This window comes from Anguilla rostrata, chromosome 5, assembly GCF_018555375.3.
Source record: "Anguilla rostrata isolate EN2019 chromosome 5, ASM1855537v3, whole genome shotgun sequence".
NCBI classification, from domain to species: Eukaryota; Metazoa; Chordata; class Actinopteri; order Anguilliformes; family Anguillidae; genus Anguilla; species Anguilla rostrata.
This window is the reverse complement of record NC_057937.1, coordinates 24,975,447-25,001,207: the sequence shown is the minus strand read 5'-3', so window position 1 is coordinate 25,001,207 and position 25,761 is coordinate 24,975,447. Positions and strand designations below refer to the sequence as shown.

At 44.6% G+C, this 25,761-nt stretch overlaps 1 protein-coding gene across 1 annotated transcript; it reads left to right on the top strand.

The window, feature by feature from the left end:
- The first annotated feature begins 952 nt into the window (after positions 1–952).
- Positions 953–18,929, top strand: LOC135254993 (NACHT, LRR and PYD domains-containing protein 3-like). The gene is made up of 8 exons (XM_064335665.1): positions 953–1,067; positions 2,747–2,857; positions 5,167–5,277; positions 6,669–6,735; positions 7,840–7,903; positions 8,489–10,436; positions 11,574–11,747; positions 18,046–18,929. The coding sequence occupies exons 1-8, from the start codon at positions 1,003–1,005 to the stop codon at positions 18,308–18,310; spliced, it is 2,805 nt and encodes a 934-aa protein (XP_064191735.1). The 5' UTR covers positions 953–1,002; the 3' UTR covers positions 18,311–18,929.
- The last annotated feature ends 6,832 nt before the right edge of the window (positions 18,930–25,761 follow it).

Below are 25,761 nucleotides of genomic sequence, written 5' to 3'. Positions count from 1 at the left end.
GGCAGAATCTGATCGGATGAGTTCCAGTCTTTTCAGATAGGGGTCGCTGTTTCTAAAATGAATTCCTCAGAGCAGCCAGAGACTGATGATGGAACCCACGGTCCCGTGAGAAAGAGGTAAAAATGCATGAATCAGAGAGTTAATGTGCTGTGAGTTAGAGCTGCAGTAAGAGGATGAGTTGAACTTGAAGCTCTGTCTCCATGTGCTGTGAGTTAGAGCTGTAGTAAGAGGATGACTTGAACTTGAAGCTCTGTCTCCATGTGCTGTGAGTTAGAGCTGCAGTAAGAGGATGAGTCTGTCTCCATGTGCTGTGGGTTAGAGCTGCAGTAAGAGGATGAGTTTAACTGGAATCTCTGTCTCCATGTGCTGTGAGTTAGAGCTACAGTAAGAGGATGAGTTTAACTGGAAGCTCTGTCTCCATGTGCTGTGAGTTAGAACTCCAGTAAGGGGATGAGTTTAACTGGAAGCTTTGTCTCCATGTGCAGTGAGTTAGAACTCCAGTAAGGGGATGAGTTTAACTGGAAGCTTTGTCTCCATGTACAGTGAGTTAGAACTGTAGTAAGAGGATGAGTTTAACTGGAAGCTCTGTCTTCATGTGCTGTGAGTTAGAGCTGTAGTAAGAGGATGAGTTTAACTGCAAGCTCTGTCTCCATGTGCTGTGAGTTAGAGCTGCAGTAAGAGGATGAGTTTAACTGGAAGCTCTGTTTCCATGTGCTGTGAGTTAGATTTGTAGTAGTAGGATGAGATTAACTGGAAGCTCTGTTTCCATGTGCTGTAAGTTATATTTGCAGTAAGAAGATGAGTTCAACTGGAAGCTCTGTCTATATGTCCTGTGAGTTAGAGCTGCAGTAAGAGGATGAGTTCAACTAGAAGCTCTGTCTACATGTGCTGTGTGTTGGAGCTGCAGTAAGAGGATGAGATTAACTGGAAGCTCTGTCTCCATGATGTCTTCACAGGGTCCAGGTTGAGAGGGCAGGGTCACCTGTACCCAGCTGTCTGTCTATGAAGAGTGATTGTTCAATGAATCTACCGGACACTTTCAGTGGAGAGTTCACAGGTGATCAAAGGTAATTAAACAAGTTAATATTGTCAACTCAGTTCAAATATATGTCAGGGTCCCTGGTAACATTCAGGGTTTTATTTGGTGTATTCTGACATATTCAGATGTAGGTGGGGTGAGCTATGACACATTTGGGGGTAGGTGGATGTATTATGAAACATTCAGGTGTATGTGTGGTGTACCATGTAGTCTCAGGGTTGTTTAGATGGTGTTTTTTCTTGTTGAACATCTGCAGGTATAAGTGACCCTGGATCCATTCCCTGCAGTATCAGAGTTAAACTGCCTCTCTCTCCACCCCTCATTCCGCCCCTATATTCCAGCTGTTAACACAGCCCAAACAAGAGCAGCTACATATTTCACAGGGGTTCATCAACCAGGAGTAAACTGCGACTACATTTTATACAATTGTGTTTACGAGCACTGTATCTAAAGGAGACAAACTGTGCAGCTGTTTTATAGTGAATATTTTTAGAAACAGATTGTTCCACAATTAAAGAGAAATTATTATTGTTGGTCACAGTTAGAGCAGACACTACGACCCTGAACAAAGCCAGTTTGAACCAAATCTTCATTTGGCTCACAGCTGTCACCCTTTAGATAAATAAACAGAAGAAATGAAGACTAACGCAAGAGAGAGAAGTAAAACTCAGTGAGTGAATCTGATATTTTTGCATAGGAGGTGATATAGAATGAGTTAATATTAGAGATACAGTAACACCCCACCTGGGGAATGGAATCAAGTGTGTCATTCAGTCACACGCAAAATCTAAACTTTGGGAGTAATACGATCTTCAGCAGGAGAGTTGAGGAAGATGCTCTGATGGTTTGAGCAAAATGAAAGAGAAATATTGGCTCAAAGGCGTTATCCTATGTAGCGTCACGCACAGGTGGGGTGCACCTGAGGTGCGGCTGCTGTCAGAACAGGAAGTGCATCAGTCACTGCAGGCCCAGGTGATGGGAGTAGATGCACAGAAACGGCTGAGCCTGTAACATTTAATCATTTCTGTTTCAGCCACCTGGGAAAGCAAAACTACTGTCTGAAACATCCTCCTTTACACAGTAAGAGGATGAGTTTAACTGGAAGCTCTGTCTCCATGTGTTGTGAGTTAGAGCTGCAGTAAGTGGATGAGTTTAACTGGAAGCTCTGTCTCCATGTGCTGTGAGTTAGAGCTGCAGTAAGAGGATGAGTTTAACTGGAAGCTCTGTCTCCATGTGCTGTGAGTTAGAGCTGCACTGAAAGGATGAGTTTAATTGGAAGCTCTGTTTCCATGTGCTGTGATTTAGAGTTGCAGTAAGAGGATGAGTTTAACTGGAAGCTCTGTCTCCATGTGCTGTGAGTTAGAACTCCAGTAAGGGGATGAGTTTAACTGGAAGCTTTGTCTCCATGTACAGTGAGTTAGAGCTGTAGTAAGAGGATGAGTTTAACTGGAAGCTCTGTCTTCATGTGCAGTGAGTTAGATTTGCAGTAGTAGGATGAGATTAACTGGAAGCTCTGTTTCCATGTGCTGTGAGTTAGAGTTGCAGTAAGAAGATGAGTTCAACTGGAAGCTCTGTCTATATGTCCTGTGAGTTAGGGCTGCAGTAAGAGGATGAGTTCAACTGGAAGCTCTGTCTATATGTGCTGTGTGTTGGAGCTGGAGTAAGAGGATGAGATTAACTGGAAGCTCTGTCTCGATGTCTTCACAGGGTCCAGGTTGAGAGGGCAGGGTCACCTGTACCCAGCTGTCTGTCTATGAAGAGTGCTCATTCAATGAATCTACCGGACACTTTCAGAGGAGAGTTCACAGGTGATCAAAGGTAATTAAACAAGTTAATATTGTCAACTCAGTTTAAATATACGTCAGGGTCCCTGGTAACATTCAGGGTTTTATTTGGTGTGTTCTGACATATTCAGATGTAGGTGGGGTGAGCTATGACACATTTCGGGGTAGGTGGGTGTATTATGAAACATTCAGGTGTATGTGTGGTGTACCATGTAGTCTCAGGGTTGTTTAGATGGTGTTTTTTCTTGTTGAACATCTGCAGGTATAAGTGACCCTGGATCCATTCCCTGCAGTATCAGAGTTAAACTGCCTCTCTCTCCACCCCTCATTCTGCCCCTATATTCCAGCTGTTAACACAGCCCAATCAGGAGCAGCTTCATATTTCACAGGGGTTCATCAACCAGGAGTAAATTGCGACTACATTTTATACAATTGTGTTTACGAGCACTGTATCTAAAGGAGACAAACTGTGCAGCTGTTTTATAGTGAATATTTTTAGAAACAGATTGTTCCACAATTAAAAAGAAATTATTATTGTTGGTCACAGTTAGAGCAGACACTACGGCCCTGAACAAAGCCAGTTTGAACCAAAACTTAATTGGGCTCACAACTGTCACCCTTTAGATAAATAAACAGAAGAAATGAAGACTAATGCAAGAGAGAGAACTAAAACTCAGTGAGTGAATCTGATATTTTTGCATAGGAGGTGATATAGAATGAGTTAATATTAGAGATACAGTAACACCCCACCTGGGGAATGGAATCAAGTGTGTCATTCAGTCACACGCAAAATCTAAACTTTGGGAGTAATACGATCTTCAGCAGGAGAGTTGAGGAAGATGCTCTGATGGTTTGAGCAAAATGAAAGAGAAATATTGGCTCAAAGGCGTTATCCTATGTAGCGTCACGCACAGGTGGGGTGCACCTGAGGTGCGGCTGCTGTCAGAACAGGAAGTGCATCAGTCACTGCAGGCCCAGGTGATGGGAGTAGATGCACAGAAACGGCTGAGCCTGTAACATTTAATCATTTCTGTTTCAGCCACCTGGGAAAGCAAAACTACTGTCTGAAACATCCTCCTTTACACAGTAAGAGGATGAGTTTAACTGGAAGCTCTGTCTCCATGTGTTGTGAGTTAGAGCTGCAGTAAGTGGATGAGTTTAACTGGAAGCTCTGTCTCCATGTGCTGTGAGTTAGAGCTGCAGTAAGAGGATGAGTTTAACTGGAAGCTCTGTCTCCATGTGCTGTGAGTTAGAGCTGCACTGAAAGGATGAGTTTAATTGCCTGTTATAGCTCGCATCAAATTCAAAACATTGGTTCTAGCATACCAGGCAGTCAAGGGATCAGCCCCAGCATACCTTCAAAAGATATTCAAACCCTACATGCCAGCCAGATCCCTCCGTTCTGCTACCTCAGGACGCCTAGCACCTCCCCCTCTTCGAACCTGCACTTCCAGAAACGTCTCCTCTCTGTTCTGGCCCACGATGGTGGAATGACCTCCCTGTGGAGGTCAGAACAGCTGAGACTGGACCATTTCAAACGACGACTGAAGACCACCTCTTCAGGTGCACCTCTCCCACCCTTCCCCCCTGTAATGACTAAACTTAGGGTTGTAACTAGGCAGCTGTTTAATAGGTGACTTAGTTGATGCGCCAGTCTTAACGACTACTTGTATTTTATTATTTTATTTTCCATAGATTGCGTTGTTGCCGTTCTCGTTGTTATAGTGTAATCAGTTAACCACCAGGGTCCAGGTTGAACTATGCGGTTGTTCCTGTACTTGGACCGGTACTTCTCTCTAGGGGTTTCGTCATACTTGTTCCTGGTTATGGTTATACACTTTGTTGTACGTCGCTCTGGATAAGAGCGTCTGCCAAATGCCTGTAATGTAATGTAATGTAATGTAATTGGAAGCTCTGTTTCCATGTGCTGTGATTTAGAGTTGCAGTAAGAGGATGAGTTTAACTGGAAGCTCTGTCTCCATGTGCTGTGAGTTAGAACTCCAGTAAGGGGATGAGTTTAACTGGAAGCTTTGTCTCCATGTACAGTGAGTTAGAGCTGTAGTAAGAGGATGAGTTTAACTGGAAGCTCTGTCTTCATGTGCAGTGAGTTAGATTTGCAGTAGTAGGATGAGATTAACTGGAAGCTCTGTTTCCATGTGCTGTGAGTTAGAGTTGCAGTAAGAAGATGAGTTCAACTGGAAGCTCTGTCTATATGTCCTGTGAGTTAGGGCTGCAGTAAGAGGATGAGTTCAACTGGAAGCTCTGTCTATATGTGCTGTGTGTTGGAGCTGGAGTAAGAGGATGAGATTAACTGGAAGCTCTGTCTCCATGATGTCTTCACAGGGTCCAGGTTGAGAGGGCAGGGTCACCTGTACCCAGCTGTCTGTCTATGAAGAGTGCTCATTCAATGAATCTACCGGACACTTTCAGAGGAGAGTTCACAGGTGATCAAAGGTAATTAAACCAGTTAATATTGTCAACTCAGTTTAAATATACGTCAGGGTCCCTGGTAACATTCAGGGTTTTATTTGGTGTGTTCTGACATATTCAGATGTAGGTGGGGTGAGCTATGACACATTTCGGGGTAGGTGGGTGTATTATGAAACATTCAGGTGTATGTGTGGTGTACCATGTAGTCTCAGGGTTGTTTAGATGGTGTTTTTTCTTGTTGAACATCTGCAGGTATAAGTGACCCTGGATCCATTCCCTGCAGTATCAGAGTTAAACTGCCTCTCTCTCCACCCCTCATTCTGCCCCTATATTCCAGCTGTTAACACAGCCCAATCAGGAGCAGCTTCATATTTCACAGGGGTTCATCAACCAGGAGTAAATTGCGACTACATTTTATACAATTGTGTTTACGAGCACTGTATCTAAAGGAGACAAACTGTGCAGCTGTTTTATAGTGAATATTTTTAGAAACAGATTGTTCCACAATTAAAAAGAAATTATTATTGTTGGTCACAGTTAGAGCAGACACTACGGCCCTGAACAAAGCCAGTTTGAACCAAAACTTCATTGGGCTCACAACTGTCACCCTTTAGATAAATAAACAGAAGAAATGAAGACTAATGCAAGAGAGAGAACTAAAACTCAGTGAGTGAATCTGATATTTTTGCATAGGAGGTGATATAGAATGAGTTAATATTAGAGATACAGTAACACCCCACCTGGGGAATGGAATCAAGTGTGTCATTCAGTCACACGCAAAATCTAAACTTTGGGAGTAATACGATCTTCAGCAGGAGAGTTGAGGAAGATGCTCTGATGGTTTGAGCAAAATGAAAGAGAAATATTGGCTCAAAGGCGTTATCCTATGTAGCGTCACGCACAGGTGGGGTGCACCTGAGGTGCGGCTGCTGTCAGAACAGGAAGTGCATCAGTCACTGCAGGCCCAGGTGATGGGAGTAGATGCACAGAAACGGCTGAGCCTGTAACATTTAATCATTTCTGTTTCAGCCACCTGGGAAAGCAAAACTACTGTCTGAAACATCCTCCTTTACACAGTAAGAGGATGAGTTTAACTGGAAGCTCTGTCTCCATGTGCTGTCAGTTAGAGCTGCAGTAAGAGGATGAGTTTAACTGGGAGCTCTGTCTCCATGTGCTGTGAGTTAGAGCTGCAGTTAGAGGATAAGTTTAACTGGAAGCTCTGTCTCCATGTGCTGTGAGTTAGAGCTGCAGTAAGAGGATGAGTTTAACTGGACGCTCTGTCTCCATGTGCTGTGAGTTAGAGCTGCAGGAAGAGGATGAGTTTAACTGCAAACTCTGTCTCTATGTGCTGTGAGTTAGAGCTGCAGTAAGAGGATGAGTTTAACTGGAAGCCTTGTCTCATGATTTGTTCACAGGATCCACTGCTCACAGGTGTCTAGCCATATTGAAGAGAGGAGTTCAGAGAAACTGTTCTCAAAACAGGTATTATTTATATATTTTTTTATTTTAATGTTTGCTTGTGTGATTATCTTGTACACTGCATTTTTTTTTAATATGATCACATGACAACAAATGAATTAGCGTTAATGTTGATATTCTAAATTTTACCCTTTAACAGATACGATTGAATATGTAATCAGGTTTTTTAATTTTGTAGTACTACCTGGCCCTCCTTGGCTCACAGAAAGACCCAGATTCTTTTTTAGGACCCAAACACAATGGCAGAGTAAGTCTCCAAACAGAGTGTTTGAAGCACGCAGTTTATAGTCAGCATTTTCCACGTGTATTGCACTGAGAAAATTTTATTGCATGGTTTTGTAGAGACACTACTTATGATGAATCAAGAGTTCCCTGAGAATAAATCAGTGTTAATTCAACTCTCACAGAGTTTATTCAACTTTTAACAGATTATGTTGCATCCCACTCTGGAATGTGGGACCAAATGTTATCTGTAAAGAGTTGAATTAACACTGGATATTTACTGGACATTTTACTGTGCATTAATCAAGGATACAAGGTGCACTTCAAACTTGAGGTTTTGGACCTTTTGCATGTTTTCTGTTTAAAAGTATCTGTCCCCGTTCTGGCCTTCCTATACGAGAAAACATGAGACATATTGCAAGAATTGTTTCAATGGCTCTGATACAGCACATCTCTTAATGTGTTTATTTCACACTGATACAACACACCTCTTAATGTGTTCATTTCATACTGATACAGCACACCTCTTCATGTGTTTATTTCACACACTGATACAGCACACCTCTTCATGTGTTTATTTCACACTGATACAGCACACCTCTTCATGTGTTTACTTCACACTCTGATACAGCACACCTCTTCATGGGTTTGTTTCACATTGATACAGAACACCTCTTCATGTGTTTATTTCAAACTGATACAGCGCACCTCTTGATGTGTTTATTTCAAACTGATACAGCACACCTCTTCATGTGTTTACTTCACACTCTGATACAGCACACCTCTTCATGGGTTTGTTTCACATTGATACAGCACACCTCTTCATGTGTCTATTTCATACTGATACAGCGCACCTCTTGATGTGTTTATTTCACACTGATACAGCAAACCAGTGGCCTTGTGAAGCAGAAGAATCTCACTGACTCACTGGAGAGAGATGAGCAGCACAGTAAGAGTTTTCTCTCATTGCTACTGTGTATCCATTAGAATGCTGAAATGAGTTTATCAAACAAATCTAACAATGAGCAATGTTCTGATTCATAGCATTCACACTTTCATAATAGTGTTTTACATCAACAGTCTTACATATAGAAAACATCACACACTACATGTACACAAAGGCATTTAAATTAAAATATAACATCCAGCAGTGATTATGGGAGCAAGCAAATGCACATGAGATTAAATGTCCCTGAAAGAGTCTGAGTTTTTATCCAGGATTAAAGGGCACTGAGCATAAAAAATATAAGATGATTAAATTACTACATGACCCATAAAGACCATATTTACCATAAAGACACATCATACTATGAAAAATTAAGAAATTGAATGTGAAAAAGGAATTGAATCCTTTTTCATTGTTTGATATGTTTTCATTTTGTGTGTAGAACACACTGTGAGAAGTGTGTAATACTATTAGAGGTGTGTAACACCTTAAAAGGTGTGTAAACCATTTTGAAAATTGACTGCAAATGTATTTTTTATTATCTGTTCTGTTATTTTAAACATTGTTTCTCATATTTCCTCTCCTCAGATGAATCTATAGAAAAAGCCCAGCAGGCACTGAAAACTGCTCTGAAGAAGAAGTTTGAATGCATATTTGAAGGTTTAGCAAAGCAGGGCCACCCAACCCTCCTCAATGAGATATATACAGAGCTCTACATCATCAAGGGGGGAAGTTGGGGGATCAATAATGAACACGAGGTCAGACAGATTGAGACAGCATCCAAGAGACAAACCACACAGGAGACTGCAATCCTCTGCAATGACATCTTTAAGCCTTTACCTGGACAAAAGAAACCCATCAGAACTGTGCTTACAAAGGGCATCGCTGGCATTGGGAAAACCGTCTCTGTGCAGAAGTTCATTCTGGACTGGGCAGAAGGAAAAGCCAATCAGGATGTTGATTTCATCTTCACTCTTCCTTTCCGAGATCTGAATCTGAAAAGGGAGAGAGAATTCAGTCTGATGCAACTTCTGCAGCATTATTTTCCACAACTGAAAGAGATCAAAAGTATTGAAGGTGATAAAGTCAAAGTTGTGTTCATCTTTGATGGTCTGGATGAGTGTCGACTTCCTCTACATTTCCAAAGCAATAAGATCTGCTGTGATATAACAGAGTCATCATCAGTGGATGTGCTGCTGACCAACCTCATTAAGGGGAATCTTCTTCCCTCTGCTCTCCTCTGGATCACCTCCCGACCAGCAGCAGCCAATCAGATCCCCCCTGAGTGTGTCCACCTGGTGACAGAGTTACGAGGGTTCAACGATCCACAGAAGGAGGAGTACTTCAGAAAGAGAATCAGAGATCAGAAAAAGGCCAGCAGAATTATCTCACACGTAAAGTCATCCAGGAGTCTCTACATCATGTGCCACATACCAGTCTTCTGTTGGATTTCTGCTACTGTTCTGGAGACAATGTTGGATGAAACAAAAAGTGAAGATTTACCCAAAACTCTGACTGAAATGTACACACACTTCCTGCTCATTCAGACTAATGTGAAGAATCAGAAGTATCATGGCACCAATGAGACAACCTCAAAGAAAGTGTCAGAGTCAGATACAGAAATCCTCCTGAAACTGGGGCAGCTGGCTTTTCTACAGCTAGAAAAGGGCAATCTGATATTCTATGAAGAGGACCTGAGAGAGAGTGGCATTGACGTCAGTGAAGCTTCAGTGTACTCTGGGGTGTGCACAGAGATCTTTAAAGAGGAGTGTGGGTTGGGTCAGGAGAAAGTCTACTGCTTTGTGCATCTGAGCATTCAGGAGTATCTGGCTGCCTTGTTTGTGTTTCATTCATGTGTAAATGAGAACAGAAATGTACTCAGAGCAGAAGAATTAAAACCTCACAGTGACATAGTGCAGCTGTCTGAGTTACACAGGAATGCAGTGGATCAGGCCTTGAAGAGTAAGAATGGACACCTGGACCTTTTCCTCCGATTCCTTCTCGGCCTCTCTCTGGACCCCATTCAGAATCTCTTAGGAGGAATACTGACACAGACAGGAAGCAGATCACTAATACCAGACCCACAGACACAGACAGGAAGCAGATCACCTGTACCAGACCCACAGACACAGACAGGAAGCAGATCACCTGTACCAGACCCACAGACACAGACAGGAAGTAGATCACCTGTCCCAGAACCACTGACGCAGACAGGAAGCAGATCAAAGAGCACTGAGGAAACAATCCAGTATATTAAGGAGATAATCAGATGGAGATCTTCTGCAGAGAGGGTCATCAATCTGTTCTACTGTCTCAATGAACTGCATGACAACTCTCTAGTGGAGGAAATCCAAAATTCCCTGAGATCAGGAAAACTTTCAGATAAAGAGCTGGAACCACACCAATGTTCAGCTCTGGCCTTTGTGTTATGGATGTCAGAGGAGATCCTGGATGAGTTTGACTCGAGGACCTACAACACATCAGCAGCAGGTCACGAGAGACTGGTACCTGTAGTCAGGCACTGCAGAAAGGCCATGTGAGTATTATGTAATTATTAAAGTAGATAACTGACAGCATGTTTTCATAAACACTTCATAGTTAAAGTGAAAATAGAATACAATAAATTTGTCATGCAAGTGAGAATTATGATTTTTAAGTCAAGCTATTTTAACAGATATTGCCGTCATTTAATGAATACAGAAGTAGCACCAAATGCAAAAACTCACTTAATTTAATTTACATATTATCATTAAAGGTACAAGTTATTAAATAAATCATGAATTCCTTGAGGGGCGGCACGGTGGTGCAGTGGGTAGCACTGTCTCACAGCAAGAAGGTCATGGGTTCGAATCTCAGCTTGGGCCTTTCTTTGTGCAGTTTGCATGTTCTCCCCGTGTCTGCGTGGGTTTCCTCCGCGTACTCCGGTTTCCTCCCACAGTCCAAAGACATGCAGGTAGGCCAATTGGAGACGCTAAATTGCCCGTAGGTATAAGTGTGTGAGTGAATGGTGTGTGTGCCCTGCGATTGATTGGCGGTGATAGGACCCAGCTTCTTCCTGTGGAATCAAAGTCAGGATGATGCAGGAACTCACTAAGACAACAAACACTTTACTGAAGAAAGTAAAAGTTAATTGTAATCACACTGGCCAGCGAGAAGGTCACTGAAACACAACACAAGTTTGCGGTACAGCAACCCACCCCGCACTGGTCTTCTAGCCTGGTTTAAATACCCTCTGGGGCCAGCCTATTTGTAAGGGCCTATCTCTTTGTTCCCTAATGACATCTGTTTTGTACATAAACAACCTATGCCCTTAATGTTGTCTGATACCGTATGGCGTCACTACATCCAGAGGAGAAACACTCCAAACCCATCAGCGGCTTGTCCAGGGTGTATTCCTGCCTCTCGCCAAATGCACGCTGGGATAGGCTCCATCACCCCCCGCGACCCTACTCATGATAAACGGGTATAGATAATGGATGGATGGATGAATTCCTTAATAGACAAACCAATGTGATGGATCAATAATGGTCAAAAGATAAAACTTGCTGATTAAAATGAAGATGTCTTAAGTGCTGTAGTTGGAGTGTGTAGCACAGCCATTTTCCTCAGAGCATCACAGACATATGAGGTTTTATTGTATATCATGCAATAATATATAAACACTTCTTTGCAGACTGAACAGCTGTGACCTCTCAGAGAAGTCCTGTGAAATTGTGGCCTCAGCTCTCCAGTCATCAAACTCACCCCTGAGAGATCTGGACCTCAGCTACACTAACCTGGGAGATTCAGGAGTGGAGCTGCTCTGTGCTGGACTGATGAATCCAAACTGTGAACTACAGAGACTGGGGTGAGTAGTGCTGTGTACTGTGTGACCCGGACTAAAAAGAATTAGTGATTATGGCTCTATGCAGTGAAATATAAAAAGTGCTTTCTCTCTGTTTACTCCTATGCCCACCAGCATCTCTCTATACTAACTGCTCTAGCACAACAAAGAAAAGCAGGTTAAAACCTCATGAGTCTTAGGGTTGCTAGGTTTGTGGTACTTCACCAGAACGTAAGGTTTCAGTGGAGTCTGTAGTATCAGGTCACAGGTGATAACTGGATGCTGAATGCATGATTGACATGGTAAAGGATTGACCACTGCAGTACAGTAATATGTTTCAGGTCTGTCTTAACGTAACAAAACATGACATAACATAACAAAACATAGCAAAAATAACATAACATAACATAACATAATATAACATATAACGAGAACAGGCCATTCAGCCCAACATGCTTGCCATTTTCCTACCACTATTGCAAAAACTCACTGTGACAGCTGAGTGCCACCGCTCGTTTAAGAGATGAGAGAGACGAGTTGATTTCTTTGGACGCGACTGCGTCTTTTTTATTTTACGGCCGCCACGCGGCTTTTCTGTTCGCAATTTACAACAATACACAATACACAATACACAATTCCCAGCTGACTGTCCGTCAGCTCTTCTTCCGTTTCTCCTTCCTCTCTCTGTCGACCCGCTTTTAAGCGTCCAGGCTCACTGTCGAGGTAATCAGCACATTGTCCATCAATCAAACAATTAACCATCAGTGCTGATTAATAATCCCCAACAGCCGTGGCGCAGAGTTCCGAGAGCCGCCCCGCCCACTCTCTCTCTGCAGCCAACGCAAAACCACGCCCACCCTACCACATACCCCCACCGCCCGACTTAGGCCGGGGAGCCATCCGGCCGATGACCGACCCCCCCCCCACCCCCTTCGGGGCGAGAGAGGAAGTCCGCCACCACCATCTGCGCCCCCGGCCTATGAACCACCTTAAAATTAAAGGGCTGTAGAGCCAGATACCAACGGGTGATTTGCGGGTTGGTATCCTTCATGCGGTGGAGCCATTGGAGGGGAGCGTGGTCCGAACAGAGGGTCAATGGGCGACCCAGCCGGTAGTAGCGCAGGGACCCGACCGCCCACCGGATGGCGAGGCACTCCTTTTCTACCGTGCTGTACCTCGCCTCTCGCTGGGATAGTTTGCGGCTGAGGTACAGCACCGGGCGGTCGACTCCCTCCACCTGCTGGGTCAAAACAGCCCCCAGCCCTCTGTCCGATGCATCGGTCTGCAGGATAAAAGGAAGAGAGAAATTAGGGGTGAACAAGAGCGGCTCCCCGCAGAGGGCTTCCTTTACCCTCTCAAACGCTCGCTGGCACGGCTCCGTCCACTGGACCGGATCTGAGGCACCTTTGCGAGTTAGATCAGTCAAGGGGCTGGTCAGCTGTGAAAACGCCGGAATAAACCGCCTATAGTAGCCGGCCAACCCCAAGAACCTCCTCACCTCTTTTTTCGTCTTGGGTCGTGGACAGGTCGCAATCGCCGCGGTTTTATCCACCAGAGGTCTCACCTGTCCACTTCCCAAGTGGTACCCCAAATACCGTACCTCCACTCGGCCAATCGCACACTTCTTTGGGTTAGCCGTGAGCCCCGCCTGCCTCAAGGACTCGAGCACCGCCCCCACATGCCACATATGCTGTGCCCAGCTGCTACTGTGGATGATAACGTCATCCAGATAGGCAGCAGCATACGCAGCATGCGGACGCAGCAGCCGGTCCATCAGGCGCTGGAAGGTGGCTGGGGCCCCGAATAACCCAAACGGAAGTGTTCGGAATTGGTACAAACCGTCCGGAGCGGAGAAAGCCGATTTCTCTTTGGACTTTGCAGACAAGGGAATCTGCCAATAGCCCTTAGTCAAATCCAGTGTCGAAAAAAAACGAGCCGTGCCCAGCCGATCCAGGAGTTCGTCGACCCTAGGCATAGGATAGGCATCAAAATGTGACACAGCATTCACTTTCCTATAATCCACACAGAACCGAATAGAGCCATCCGGCTTACTTACCAGCACGATGGGGCTATTCCAGGCACTGTGGGACTCCTCTATTAACTCCAGCATGGCCTTTATTTCTGCCTGCACCAATTTCTTTTTGTGCTCCGGCAGTCTATAGGGACGGGAACGTACCGTTACTCCCGGGGGGGTGTCGATATGGTGGTGTATGAGGTTCGTGCGTCCTGGTAGGGGAGAAAACACATCCGCAAACCGTTTTTGCAACAGGGCAAGGTCTGCTCTCTGACTTGGCGAGAGGTGGCTATCTGAAAGGGGTGGGGTCTGATTGATTGAATTTACTACCTCCGGCCCCAGCTCGTCCCTCTCCTGATCCACCGTTACCAGAGAAACAGCCACCACCTCTTTCCATGCTTTTAATAAATTGAGGTGATAAATCTGTTTCGCTTCCTCTCTATCAGCACGCTCCACCTCATAGTCAACCTCCCCAACTCGTCGTGTGACCACGAAGGGCCCTTGCCACTTGGCGAGTAATTTTGTACTGGAGGTTGGAAGTAATACCAGGACTTTATCTCCCGGCGAGAATTGTCGTAGTTTCGTCCCTCTATTGTAGTGCCTCTGCTGACGTTCCTGAGCCTCGAGCAAATTCTCCCGTGACAACCGACCCAGTGTATGCTCGCAGGTCCATGACGTATTGTACTTCATTTTTGCTGGGGCTTGGACCGTCCTCCCAGCTTTCTTTAACTAGGTCCAATATTCCCCGAGGTTTTCTACCGAATAACAGTTCAAAGGGAGAAAATCCTGTGGAGGCCTGGGGAACCTCCCGCACTGCAAATAATAGAGGGACTACCCACTTATCCCAATTTCGGCTATCGTCGTGAATGAACTTTCGAATCATGGACTTCAGAGTTCTATTAAACCGCTCCACAAGCCCATCTGTTTGGGGATGGTATACACTCGTTCCAATAGAGCGGACGCCCAGTAATCCGTATAGCTCATTTAGTGTACGTGACATAAACGAAGTGCCCTGATCAGTCAGAATCTCTTTCGGGATTCCGACGCGGGAGATAATTTGAAACAGAGCTTGTGCAACACTCTTAGCTGAAATATTGCGCAATGGCACTGCTTCGGGATACCGGGTCGCATAATCCACCAAGACCAACACGAAACGGTATCCCTGGGTGCTCCGTTCAAATGGCCCGATGAGGTCCATAGCGATTCTATCAAAGGGAACCTCTATTAAGGGTAGTGGGTGCAAAGGCGCTTTTGGGGTGGCCGGGGCATTCACTAATTGACATTCGGGACAGGACGCACACCACCGACGTACGTCCGCCCAAATGCCCGGCCAGTAAAACCGAGCCATTATTCGGTGTAGTGACTTATCATACCCTAAGTGTCCCGCCATGGGGTTGTAATGAGCCGCCTGGAAAACCATTTCCCGGCGGTTTTTTGGTACCAACAACTGGGTCGTTTCTTCACCGGTCTGAGCGTCACGACACACTCGATATAACCTGTCCCTAATAATAGAAAAATAAGGGTGCGAGAGTACTGCATCGGGGCACACCTGCTGACCATCAATCCGCATCACTTAGTCATAGGCAAAGCGTAAGGTGTCGTCCCGAGACTGTTCGAGTGGGAAATCCTCCGCGGGTTGAAATACAGGACCCCGGGGAGTCTCAACCGGAGGCTCGCCTGGGTCCCTCCCCGCCCCGGCCGTGTCGGACGGCCCTGCATCACCACCGTCAACAGCACACACGTCACACTTCCCTATCGGTCATGATCGCACCCCCAGCATGTTTCTAGAAATCTCCCTAAACCCCGCCCAATCAGTACCCAAGATTAGGGGATGCGCCAGCCGGGAGCTAACCGCAGCCTTCACGATATGCGTTTTTCCCTGGTAACAAATTTCCACGGGTACTACCGGATACTTGTGCACATCTCCATGCACACACCGAATGGAAACCCAGGGTGCCTTTACCAATGCCTCGGTTCGAACCAGGTTTTGCTGGATCAGGGACTGCATAGCCCCCGAATCCAACAGCGCCCGGTGTTCACTCCCTTGCACCCTTACCGGGATGCAGTACGCTCCCTCCTGATCGGGAGCGGAAGTAGGCGGCCCGACCACCCGGACCACCTGCCCCACTTCCATGAGTGGACAATCGCGGCGCAGGTGCCCCAGCTGTCCGCACCGCCAACACCCCGGTCCGAGCGTCTGAGGCGCCCTCTGCGAGCCGGAGCCCCCTGCCACTGAGCCTGGACCTGGAGAGGGAACCGGAAAAAAGGGGGGATTAGTTTGAGGAAATGGAGGGGTCAGAGCCCTGGGGACAGGGGAGGGGCCAGTACGAGGAGGCGGTCTCCTCCTGGGCGCCGGTTCCGGCCGTGCTTGCTGCTGGGAGCTGGGGTAGAGCGCTAAGTGGTCCTCCGCCAGGGTAACCGCCCCCTCTAGGTTGGTCGGGCGATGGCAGCGCACCCAATTGGCCGTTCCCTCCGGCAACCCTTCCAGGAACTGTTCCAATATGACCTGCTCCACCACGCCCCCGGCGGACCGGATCTCTGGTTGTAGCCAACGCCGGGCCATGTGGGTTAGCCTTTGGGCGTAGGCGAAGGGACGGTCATCCGCCAACAGGTTCGCCGTCCGGAACCGGTGCCGGTAATCCTCCGGGCTGCAGCCCAGTCGGTCCAGGATCGCCCTTTTCACGGTCTTGTAATCCGCCCGGGCTCCGGGCGGAAGTCCATGCGCCGCCTGTTGGGCTTCCCCAGTTAAGAGAGGCAGGAGGTGTACTACCCACTCCTCGTGGGGCCACTGGGACGCCTCCGCTGCCACCTCAAAACTCTCCACGAATGCCTGGATGTCATCGTCGGCGGTCATTTTGGGTAGGTGGATCCGGAGAGGGGATCGGGACGGCGGGTCCCGGGAGCTGGTTTCCCCGGCGGCAGCCAGCTGTCGCAGCGCCTGGGTCTGGAGGGAGGCTTGTGCACGCAGAGCCTCCATCTGCTCTGCGTGTACGGCCGCCTGCCGCTCCTGCATCTGGGCCATCCCTTCCAGCATCCACGCCAGCGCTACGAGAGGCTGCGCCGTCTCGCTCCGGTTTGGGTCCATTTTTGACCTCCTCTCTCTCTCTCTTCCTGCCGCTCCCCGTACGTGCCACCACTGTGACAGCTGAGTGCCACCGCTCGTTTAAGAGATGAGAGAGACGAGTTGATTTCTTTGGACGCGACTGCGTCTTTTTTATTTTACGGCCGCCACGCGGCTTTTCTGTTCGCAATTTACAACAATACACAATACACAATACACAATTCCCAGCTGACTGTCCGTCAGCTCTTCTTCCGTTTCTCCTTCCTCTCTCTGTCGACCCGCTTTTAAGCGTCCAGGCTCACTGTCGAGGTAATCAGCACATTGTCCATCAATCAAACAATTAACCATCAGTGCTGATTAATAATCCCCAACAGCCGTGGCGCAGAGTTCCGAGAGCCGCCCCGCCCACTCTCTCTCTGCAGCCAACGCAAAACCACGCCCACCCTACCACACTCACCTATCCAGCATGTAAAATGTATTTTATTACATTTAATTTACATATTATCATTAATGATTCCAGTTATTAAATAAATCATGAATTCCTTCATAGGCAAATCAATGTGATGGATCAATAATGGTCAAAAGATACAACTCACAGATTAAAATGAAGAGAGGATATAGTATGTTACAGTATTAAGACATACAATATTCCATATTAAATAAAACAAATAAAGGCTACACTACCTTAACAAAAAATTATACAGACAAAAATAAATAACATAATTGTGAAAAAAATGAATGAAAGAGAATGCAGAAACACAGCTTGTCTGTCCCACAGTGACCCAGGATGGTAAAATAAGCAGCTAAATAATCAAGACCAGAGATCCAAGACTGTGATCAAAAAAAGACCAAGACACAGCTGAGAAGCAAGACAAATGACACGAGACCAAAGGCTCAATTTTGCTCAACAGACCAACACTTTATGGTCTTTATTTAACTAACATTTGTCCTTAACTTTGACTTGGACAAGTAAACACAAGTGTTACACCTTTTCTCATCTACAGGATAAGAAAACGGGCTATTAGGGTCAGGATTACATCTGTAGAGTTAAGTCCAGCAGGACGTCTGATTCTGAGATCTTAAGTGCTGCAGTTGGAGTGTGTAGCAGAGACATTTTCCTCAGAGCATCACAGACCTTAAAATTTCACTCTTCATCATTGAACATGATTACTGTTACAGTGATAATGAGGTTTTATTGTATATTGCACTATTTAATCATGCAATAATATAGAAACTCTTCTTTGCAGACTGAACAGCTGTGATGTCACAGAGAAGTCCTGTGAAATTGTGGCCTCAGCTCTCCAGTCATCAAACTCACCCCTGAAAGATCTGGACCTCAGCTACAATAACCTGGGAGATTCAGGAGTGAAGCTACTCTGTGCTGGACTGATGAGTCCAAACTGTAAACTACAGAGACTGGACCTCAGCTACAATAACCTGGGAGATTCAGGAGTGAAGCTGCTCTGTGCTGGACTGATGAGTCCAAACTGTAAACTACAGAGACTGGGGTGAGTAGTGCTGTGTACTGTGTGACCATAACTAAACTGAATTAGTGATTATGGCTTTATGCAGTGAAATATAAAAAGTGCTTTCTCTCTATTTACTCATATGTCCACCAGTATTCTTTTTTGTCCACATTATTTTCATCCCTCTCTTCTAACAGCTCTTGCACAACAGAGAAAAGCAGGATAAAATCCTCATGAGTATTAGGGTTGGCAGGTTTGTGGTTCCTGACCAGAATGTAAGGTTTCAGTCGAGTCTGTAATATCAGGTCACAGGTGATGACTGGATGCTGAATGTATGATTGATATGGTAAAACATTGACCACTTGTACAGTAATATGTTTCAGGTCTGTCATAGCATGACATAACGTAACGTAACATAATGACAAGAATAGGCCATTAAGCCCAACATGCTCACCCTTTTCCTTCCACTGAAGTGTACCTAGTGCTCAGTTTACCTACAAAATAGCACTGTATCAAGCCTGGTTTTAAAAACCTTTTCTGTCTCTACTGCATGACCTGACAAGCTATTCCACGCAGTGACTACTCTCTAATTTCAATGTATGTCCCCTCATTCTACTAACAGAACTCAACCTGAATCGCTTTTATGAATTTAAAAGCCTCAATCAAATCACTCAAGTCTCCTTTTACTAAAATAAGAGATTAAGCATCTTAAGTCTTTCCTCATTCCTTTTATCTTTCATACCAGGACTCAATTTGGTCTCCTTTCTTTGGACCTTTTCCAGAGCCTCTGTATCTTTCTTGTAGTACAGTCCCCAGAATTGCACACAATACTGTGTGATCTAAGTGTGATCTAACAAATGTATCATATAGGTTAAGTATAACTTCCTTGGATTTATACTCAATACTTTTGGCTATATAGCCCAGTATCCTGTTGGCCTTTTTTACTACTCCAGCACAGTGCCTAGAACCTGAAAGGCTTTGATCAACCATTCCTCCCAAGTCTTTTTCAAACTGAGCACATTCCAGTTTTGTTCCTCCCCTAAAATAATCCTGCTTAATGTTTTTATTTCCCACATGCAGAACTTTACATTTGGCTGTATTGAATTTCATATGCCAGGTTTCTGCCCACTTCTGGATTTTCTTTAAATCTTTTTGGATTACTTCAGTATATTCCAAACTATGGGCCTCCCAGTTTTGTGTCATTTGCAAATTTGACTATTTAACTTTCTATGCCCCGGTTACGGTCATTGATTTAAATGAGGAAGAGCAGTTGTCCCAGCACCGATCCTTGTGGGACTCCACTTCCCACCGTTCCCTGCTCAGATAATATCACTCCTCCTACTACTCTTTGTGTTCTACCCTGTAGCCAATTCCGAATCCACTCTGAAATACCCCCTGTAATTCCTAATGTTTTCGTTTTACTAACAAGTCTCTCATGTGGTACCTTATCAAATGCCTTTAGGAAATCTAAGTATATAATATCATAAGCTTTGTTTTAGTCCAGTGGTTCCCAAACTTTTTACAGTCCCGTACCCCCTCAGACATTCAGCCTACTGCTGCATACCCCCTGTAGCTTTAGGGACAACGCACTATATATATATATATACACATGCACAATATAGACAGTATTTCTGTGGTCCATATAAGATTTAGCCTTTAAACCCCTCTGACATATCAAGCATTTTATTTGCACATCAGAACACACACACATTGTGAATGACTCACCACAGATTAATGAGAAGGGTGTGCTTGACATGACGCACGTAACTCCGCAATATTGGGCTGTATATAAGAGAGTTTTAGTCTTAAATCGTCTTCCACACACAGCCTGTGTCTGTATTTTGTTTTCATGCTAGTGAGGGCCGAAAACCCACTCTTGCATAGGTACGTTTTTGCAAAGGGCATTAACGTCATAAAAGCGCGACCTGCCAATGCAGGATACTCTGAGCGCAACGCTATCCAGAAATCTGGCAGTAGCTTTTGATTAAACTCAATTCTCAAAGCCCCACTCGTAGAAATTTCAATTAGGCTCTCTTGTTCAGAAGTTGGTAAGCTGCGAGGAGTAGTAGAGAATGAATCCAGTTAACCGTGTCATCTGTCTTGGGGAACAGCCAGCCAGCCAGCTCAGTGAGGTGCGTCTTTCACATTTCACACTGTCCATAAGCTTGAGTTGGTTTATACTCAAAAAATCATGCAACGATGAGAAAACCTCTGTGTTGTCCTCATTAATGCAGCCAGACCATAACTCCAATTTCTTAATCATGGCCTCAATTTTGTTCCGCACATTGAATATGGTTGCGGAGAGGTCCTGCAATCCAAGATTCAGTTCATTCAGCCGAGAAAAAGCATCACCCAGATAGGCCAGTCATGTGAACCACTCGTTGTTATGCAGCCAGACAAGTGAAAATTATGGTCAATAAAGAAAACTTTAAGCTCATCTTGCAGTTCAAAAAATCGTGTCAATACTTTTCCCCTTGATAACCATCGCACATCAGTATGGAGTAACAGGGTGACGTGGTCGCTGCCTATTTCGTTGCATAATGCATAAAATACACGAGAAGTCAGGGGCCTTGCCTTAACGAAGTTACCATTTTCACTGTGTTGTCCAAAACTTCATTGAGGCTGTCAGGCATTCTCTTGGCGACAAGCGCCTCTCTATAGATGCTGCAGTGCAGCCAAGTGGCGTCGGGGGCAACCGCTTGCACACGCGTCACGACACCACTATGTTTCCCTGTCATGGCTTTTGCACCATCTGTACAGATGCCCACACATTTTGACCATGCAAGTCCATGTGATGTGACAAAAGTAGTCTAAAAATGTCCTCCCCGGTTGTCCTGGTTTCCAGTGGTTTACAGAAGAGTATGTCTTCCTTAATTGACCCCTCGTAAATGTACCTTACATATACCAGGAGCTGAGCCAGACCCGCTACGTCTGTAGATTCGTTGAATTGTAAGGCGTAGAACTCACTGGCTTGTATGCGAAGTAGTAGCTGTTTTAAAACGTCTTCTGCCATGTCACTGATGCGACGTGAAATAGTGTTGTTTGATGAAGGCATCATCCGTATAGTTTTTCTTGCCTTCTCCCAGCATTGTCCCAGCCATATCGGCGACAGCAGGGAGAATTAGGTCCTCCACAATAGTGTGGGGCTTGCCTGTCTTAGCCACCCTGTAGCTCATGTAAGACGCTTTGACCCCTTTCTTATTAATGCTATCTGTCCCTGTCATACATGTCTTACTAGTCGAAAGTTTTTCAAATGAGCATGCTTTGTTTCTAAATGTCTGCGCAACAACGATGGTTTCATACAGTTGTGAGAGAGTACTTTTGCACATACAACACACTGTGGTTGAGGAAGGTCTTTACTTCCAATATAAGTGAACCCCAAAGTAATATAGTTCTCATCATATTTGCACCTCTTTAATGATTCAACTTCCCTGTATGCTCGATGCTTTCCTGGGTGGGGGGGCTGTGGCTCTTGGGCTGCTTCGGATCCATCGCTGTCAGTGCCGATGCTAGCTGGGTTAGCAGCACTAATGCTAGGTATAGATGTGCTTGTGGGAGGAGCTGAGCTGGTGCCGCTGGAATCGGACTGTGCAGCATCCGTTAAACTGCTGGAAGTATCGTTCGATGTTGCGTCTCTGGGCATGGGCCGAGCTCTTTTGAACCATTTATCCATTTTTCGAAATGGAAACGTTTAACCTCGCGGTAGCTACCACTAGCTACGCTAACTAGCTACCTTATCCACAACAGTAGACAGTTCTGGCAATAAAAGGCATGTGTGAGTGAGTGGTGAAAGACAAAATACGGTCAAATAATTGACATCCAATCACATTAACATAGCCGCTACCTTAATGCGATTGGATGTCAATTATTTGACCGTATTTAACATTGTTATTTCGCTGTTTGTAGTGTTTATTTTGGGCAGTCAGATGGGACCCTTTTTAAATGTATATCTTTATTTATTTTTGGGAAAAAATGTAAAAAGATTTTTGTACGTACCCCCGATGTTGTTGCGTACCCCAGTTTGGGAACCACGGTTTTAGTCTAAACACTTGGTAGCCTCTTCAAAGAAGACAAAAAGGTCTGTTAGGCATGACCTTCCCTTGTGAAAACCATGCTGACTATCCCTTAGGATGTTGTATTTTCAAGAAATACTTCCAACTCAACTCTGATGATAGATTCCAGTATTGTACATGTGATGCAAGTTAAACTGACAGGCCTGTAGTTTCCTTATTTGTCTTTAGTTTATGTATTTATCCAGTATTTATCCAGGACTTCTTTATTGTCTATCTCAATATCTACAAAGACATTCTCAATACTGAATGCGCCGTCCAGTCTATCAGTAAAATTTTGCTTTAAAAACACATTTTAAAGCATTGGTGTTCACAGTATTATAGGAAGCCTTGACAGCTCCCTTGACAGGCAGTCTGCACCTCCCTTTTCACTCTCTGACCTCCCTGCTCCGCACTTTCTCTGCTGTGGTCCCTTCTCTATCTGTTACCCTCTCTGCTTTCTACCTGCCTGAACAGCAAAGAATATGCTGTACTTTCCTTTTGTTCTTCTTGGCCAGATACCTGGACTCTTATTATTTTCTTATCTTGTATGTTTAGACTTTTATTTTTATGCATATCTTTCTGTGTGGTGTGCACGCGCGTGCCTAAGTGTATGTGTGTGTGCTTGTGTTTTTGTGCTTGTGTTTTTGTGAATGCAGGTATGTCTGAGTTTGTGTGTATATACAGCCTTTCTTGGTCAGCTTGAATCAAAGGTGCCAATAATTTTGGAGCCCAATGTTTCTATGTGGGGCGGCACGGTGGTGCAGTGGGTAGCACTGTTGCCGCAAAGCAAGAAGGTTGTGGGTTCGAATCTCAGCTTGGGGCCTTTCTGTGTGGAGTTTGCATGTTCTCCTCGTGTCCCCGTAGGTTTCGTCCCATAGCCCAAAGACATGCAGGTAGACTCTAAATTGCCCATAGGTATGAGTGTGTGGGTGAATGGAGTGTGCGCCCTGTGATAGATTGGCAGCCTGTATGATTGGCAGGGTGTATATAGCATGCCCAATGCACGCTGGGATAGGCTCCAGCACCCCCCGCGACCCTGCTCAGGATAAGCGGGTATAGAAAATGGATGGATTGATGTTTCTATGTGGGTGTGTGCATATGTCTGTTGGGTGTGTTTGTGTGTGCATGCATTTATGATTGATCAGCTGTATTTGGAGGAGGCTGTATATTTCTTCATGTGTATCTGTGTGAATATGTTTGTTTGTGGTGTATGTGTAGGCCTACATATTTTGTGTGTATGATTGTAGGACTGTATTTGCGTTAGACTCTTTGTGTGTGTGTGTGTGTGTATGTTTCTGAGTTTGTATATCTTTGTGGGTCGCTGTCTATCTATATCTGAAGAGCATGTTTTTTTGTAAATGTTCAGTCAAAATAGAATGTGTGTGTTATGAGTCACACAGAGTTAGATTTGTCTATGGTTAGAACTTTGTGAATACTAGATGAAAGTTAGTTAATGCCTACTATGTGAAACCAAAGAAGTGAAAGAGGGTGTACTTTCTGTTTCACATCACTATGTGTGTGAGTTTGTGTTTGTGTGTTTATGTGAGTGTGTGCCCCTGGTGACTGTCTTTACTGAGAATAATCAGGAAGAGGTTCTATGTATATATAAGGGTGCTGTTTATGTGGACGTTTTGCACACTGCCAGTGTTACCTAGCTCAACTACAGGTGAACAGAATCCCTGGCTGCTTGACAGCTTCATCAGTGAGCTGGGAATTCTTTGTCAAAAATGTGAAACATGCACTGATGGTGCAAAGTCACTTCAATATACACAGTAGATGTGGGTGCAAATGCTCTCCTGCTGTATGTCAGCCAGCATGAGAAAAGTGCAGGATAATGCTGGGAAAATTTAAACTATGCTACATCAGCAACTTATTATTATCAGGCTTCATATATCTAGTGTCCATCTATCTGTATGGAGGGCCAAAAATGGCACAATTAAAAATAAATAAATGTATAAATGCAAGTAAATAAATGACTGTACCCAGAAATAAAGAAATGAATAGATATAATCTGATTTACATGGTTATTCCTGCATTTATTTATTTCCATATTAATTTATTTCTTGATTCATTTATTTCTGTATATATTTATTTTTGTATTTATTTCTGTATTTCTTCATCCGTATGATAATGATGTAGGGACAACAGAACTACATTTCCATACATTCCATATGGAACACAAGTGACGTTTACAGCACCGCCCCCAAGCGTTACAGTAAACCAATTCTGTCACCTAGGAAACGGGCAATGGGCAATAAAACTTACAAAACTTGGGACGACCCATTATAAATATAGAACATATTTATGGGTAAAATGCAGGATGCATAAAGTGGTAAGATGGGCTGAGAAGTGGGTGGATCTGTGGAGAAAACAAAATATGTGATATTTGGGTACAAGAGAAAGACAGCAAACCAAGGCCTAGCAATGTATGGACAGATGATTGATTGGGTTAAAGACTTTAAATCTTTGGGTTTACTGTTTGTGGAAAAGGTATCAAGGAGGAAACGTGTAGAAAAGACAGTAAGGAAATGTAGCAAGATGCTTAACATCATGAGGTGTTTAGCAGGGAATGCATGGGCAGCTGGGAGGGAAACACAGATAATGACTTATCCAGCAATGGTGCGATCATCTCTGGATTATGGATGCATGGCATATGGTACAGCAGCAGAATCCACAATCAAGAGGCTTGATGTTTATGAAGCAGGGCTGGGGGTGGCCACTGATCACGTGGTGAACAGACAGGATAAAACAACCAAAAAGGGTGGGGGGGGGGTGCACTCGGTTGTCGGTTGGTAGTGTAATTTAAAAAATGTTATTAAGAACGAATGGACAAACTAATTAAGCTGAAGACATGTAATTAATTGAATGCAACATTTATTAATACGCATTCATTTTATTTATTTAGTAAATCTATTTTTTTGAGTCTACTTAATAATACTGCGTACAACCACTTGCCAACATTTTTTTGTTTTTTGTTTTGTGTGTGTAGTAGAGTTTTATATCTAGTGTTAGTGACCGGAGGATAAAGAACATATTTGTTGCTAGTTTGGTGCTTGATTTTATTTATGCAACATGTTTGCACCTGAGGCTATAAGGCCTGGCATTGAGGGCAAAATGCGAAACCCTAGTGGAGCATAGCAGCAATACACCAAAAGGTGTAGCCTGCCGGAAATGTACAAGAAGAAGAAGAAGAAGCAGCCCATGATCCAGTCCCTTTTTTGGCTCACTTTCGGCTCTCACCCATCCCCTACCTCACCTCTCCTACCACCGTCACTTACAGCACAGCGTCACCGACGAGACCCAACGTTAAAGTCAGCGGCTGCTAAAACAAACGCAGCTTGTTCTGAGTGACCAGAGATCTCTTCAGACCAGACCAGAGATCTCTTTAGCCGCGTTTCCACCGCAGGAACTATACCCCGGAACTAGGAACCATTTGAGGAACTCA

What these genes read in the sequence shown, in the direction of transcription:
- LOC135254993 (XM_064335665.1), top strand. Translation starts at nt 1,003, where the DNA reads ATGAAGAGTGATTGTTCAATGAATCTACCGGACACTTTCAGTGGAGAG. An exon ending in GAGTTCACAGGTGATCAAAG is followed by an intron (nt 5,278 to 6,668) that starts GTAATTAAACCA and finishes ATTTGTTCACAG; the next exon opens with GATCCACTGCTCACAGGTGT. An exon ending in GGAGAGAGATGAGCAGCACA is followed by an intron (nt 7,904 to 8,488) that starts GTAAGAGTTTTC and finishes TCCTCTCCTCAG; the next exon opens with ATGAATCTATAGAAAAAGCC.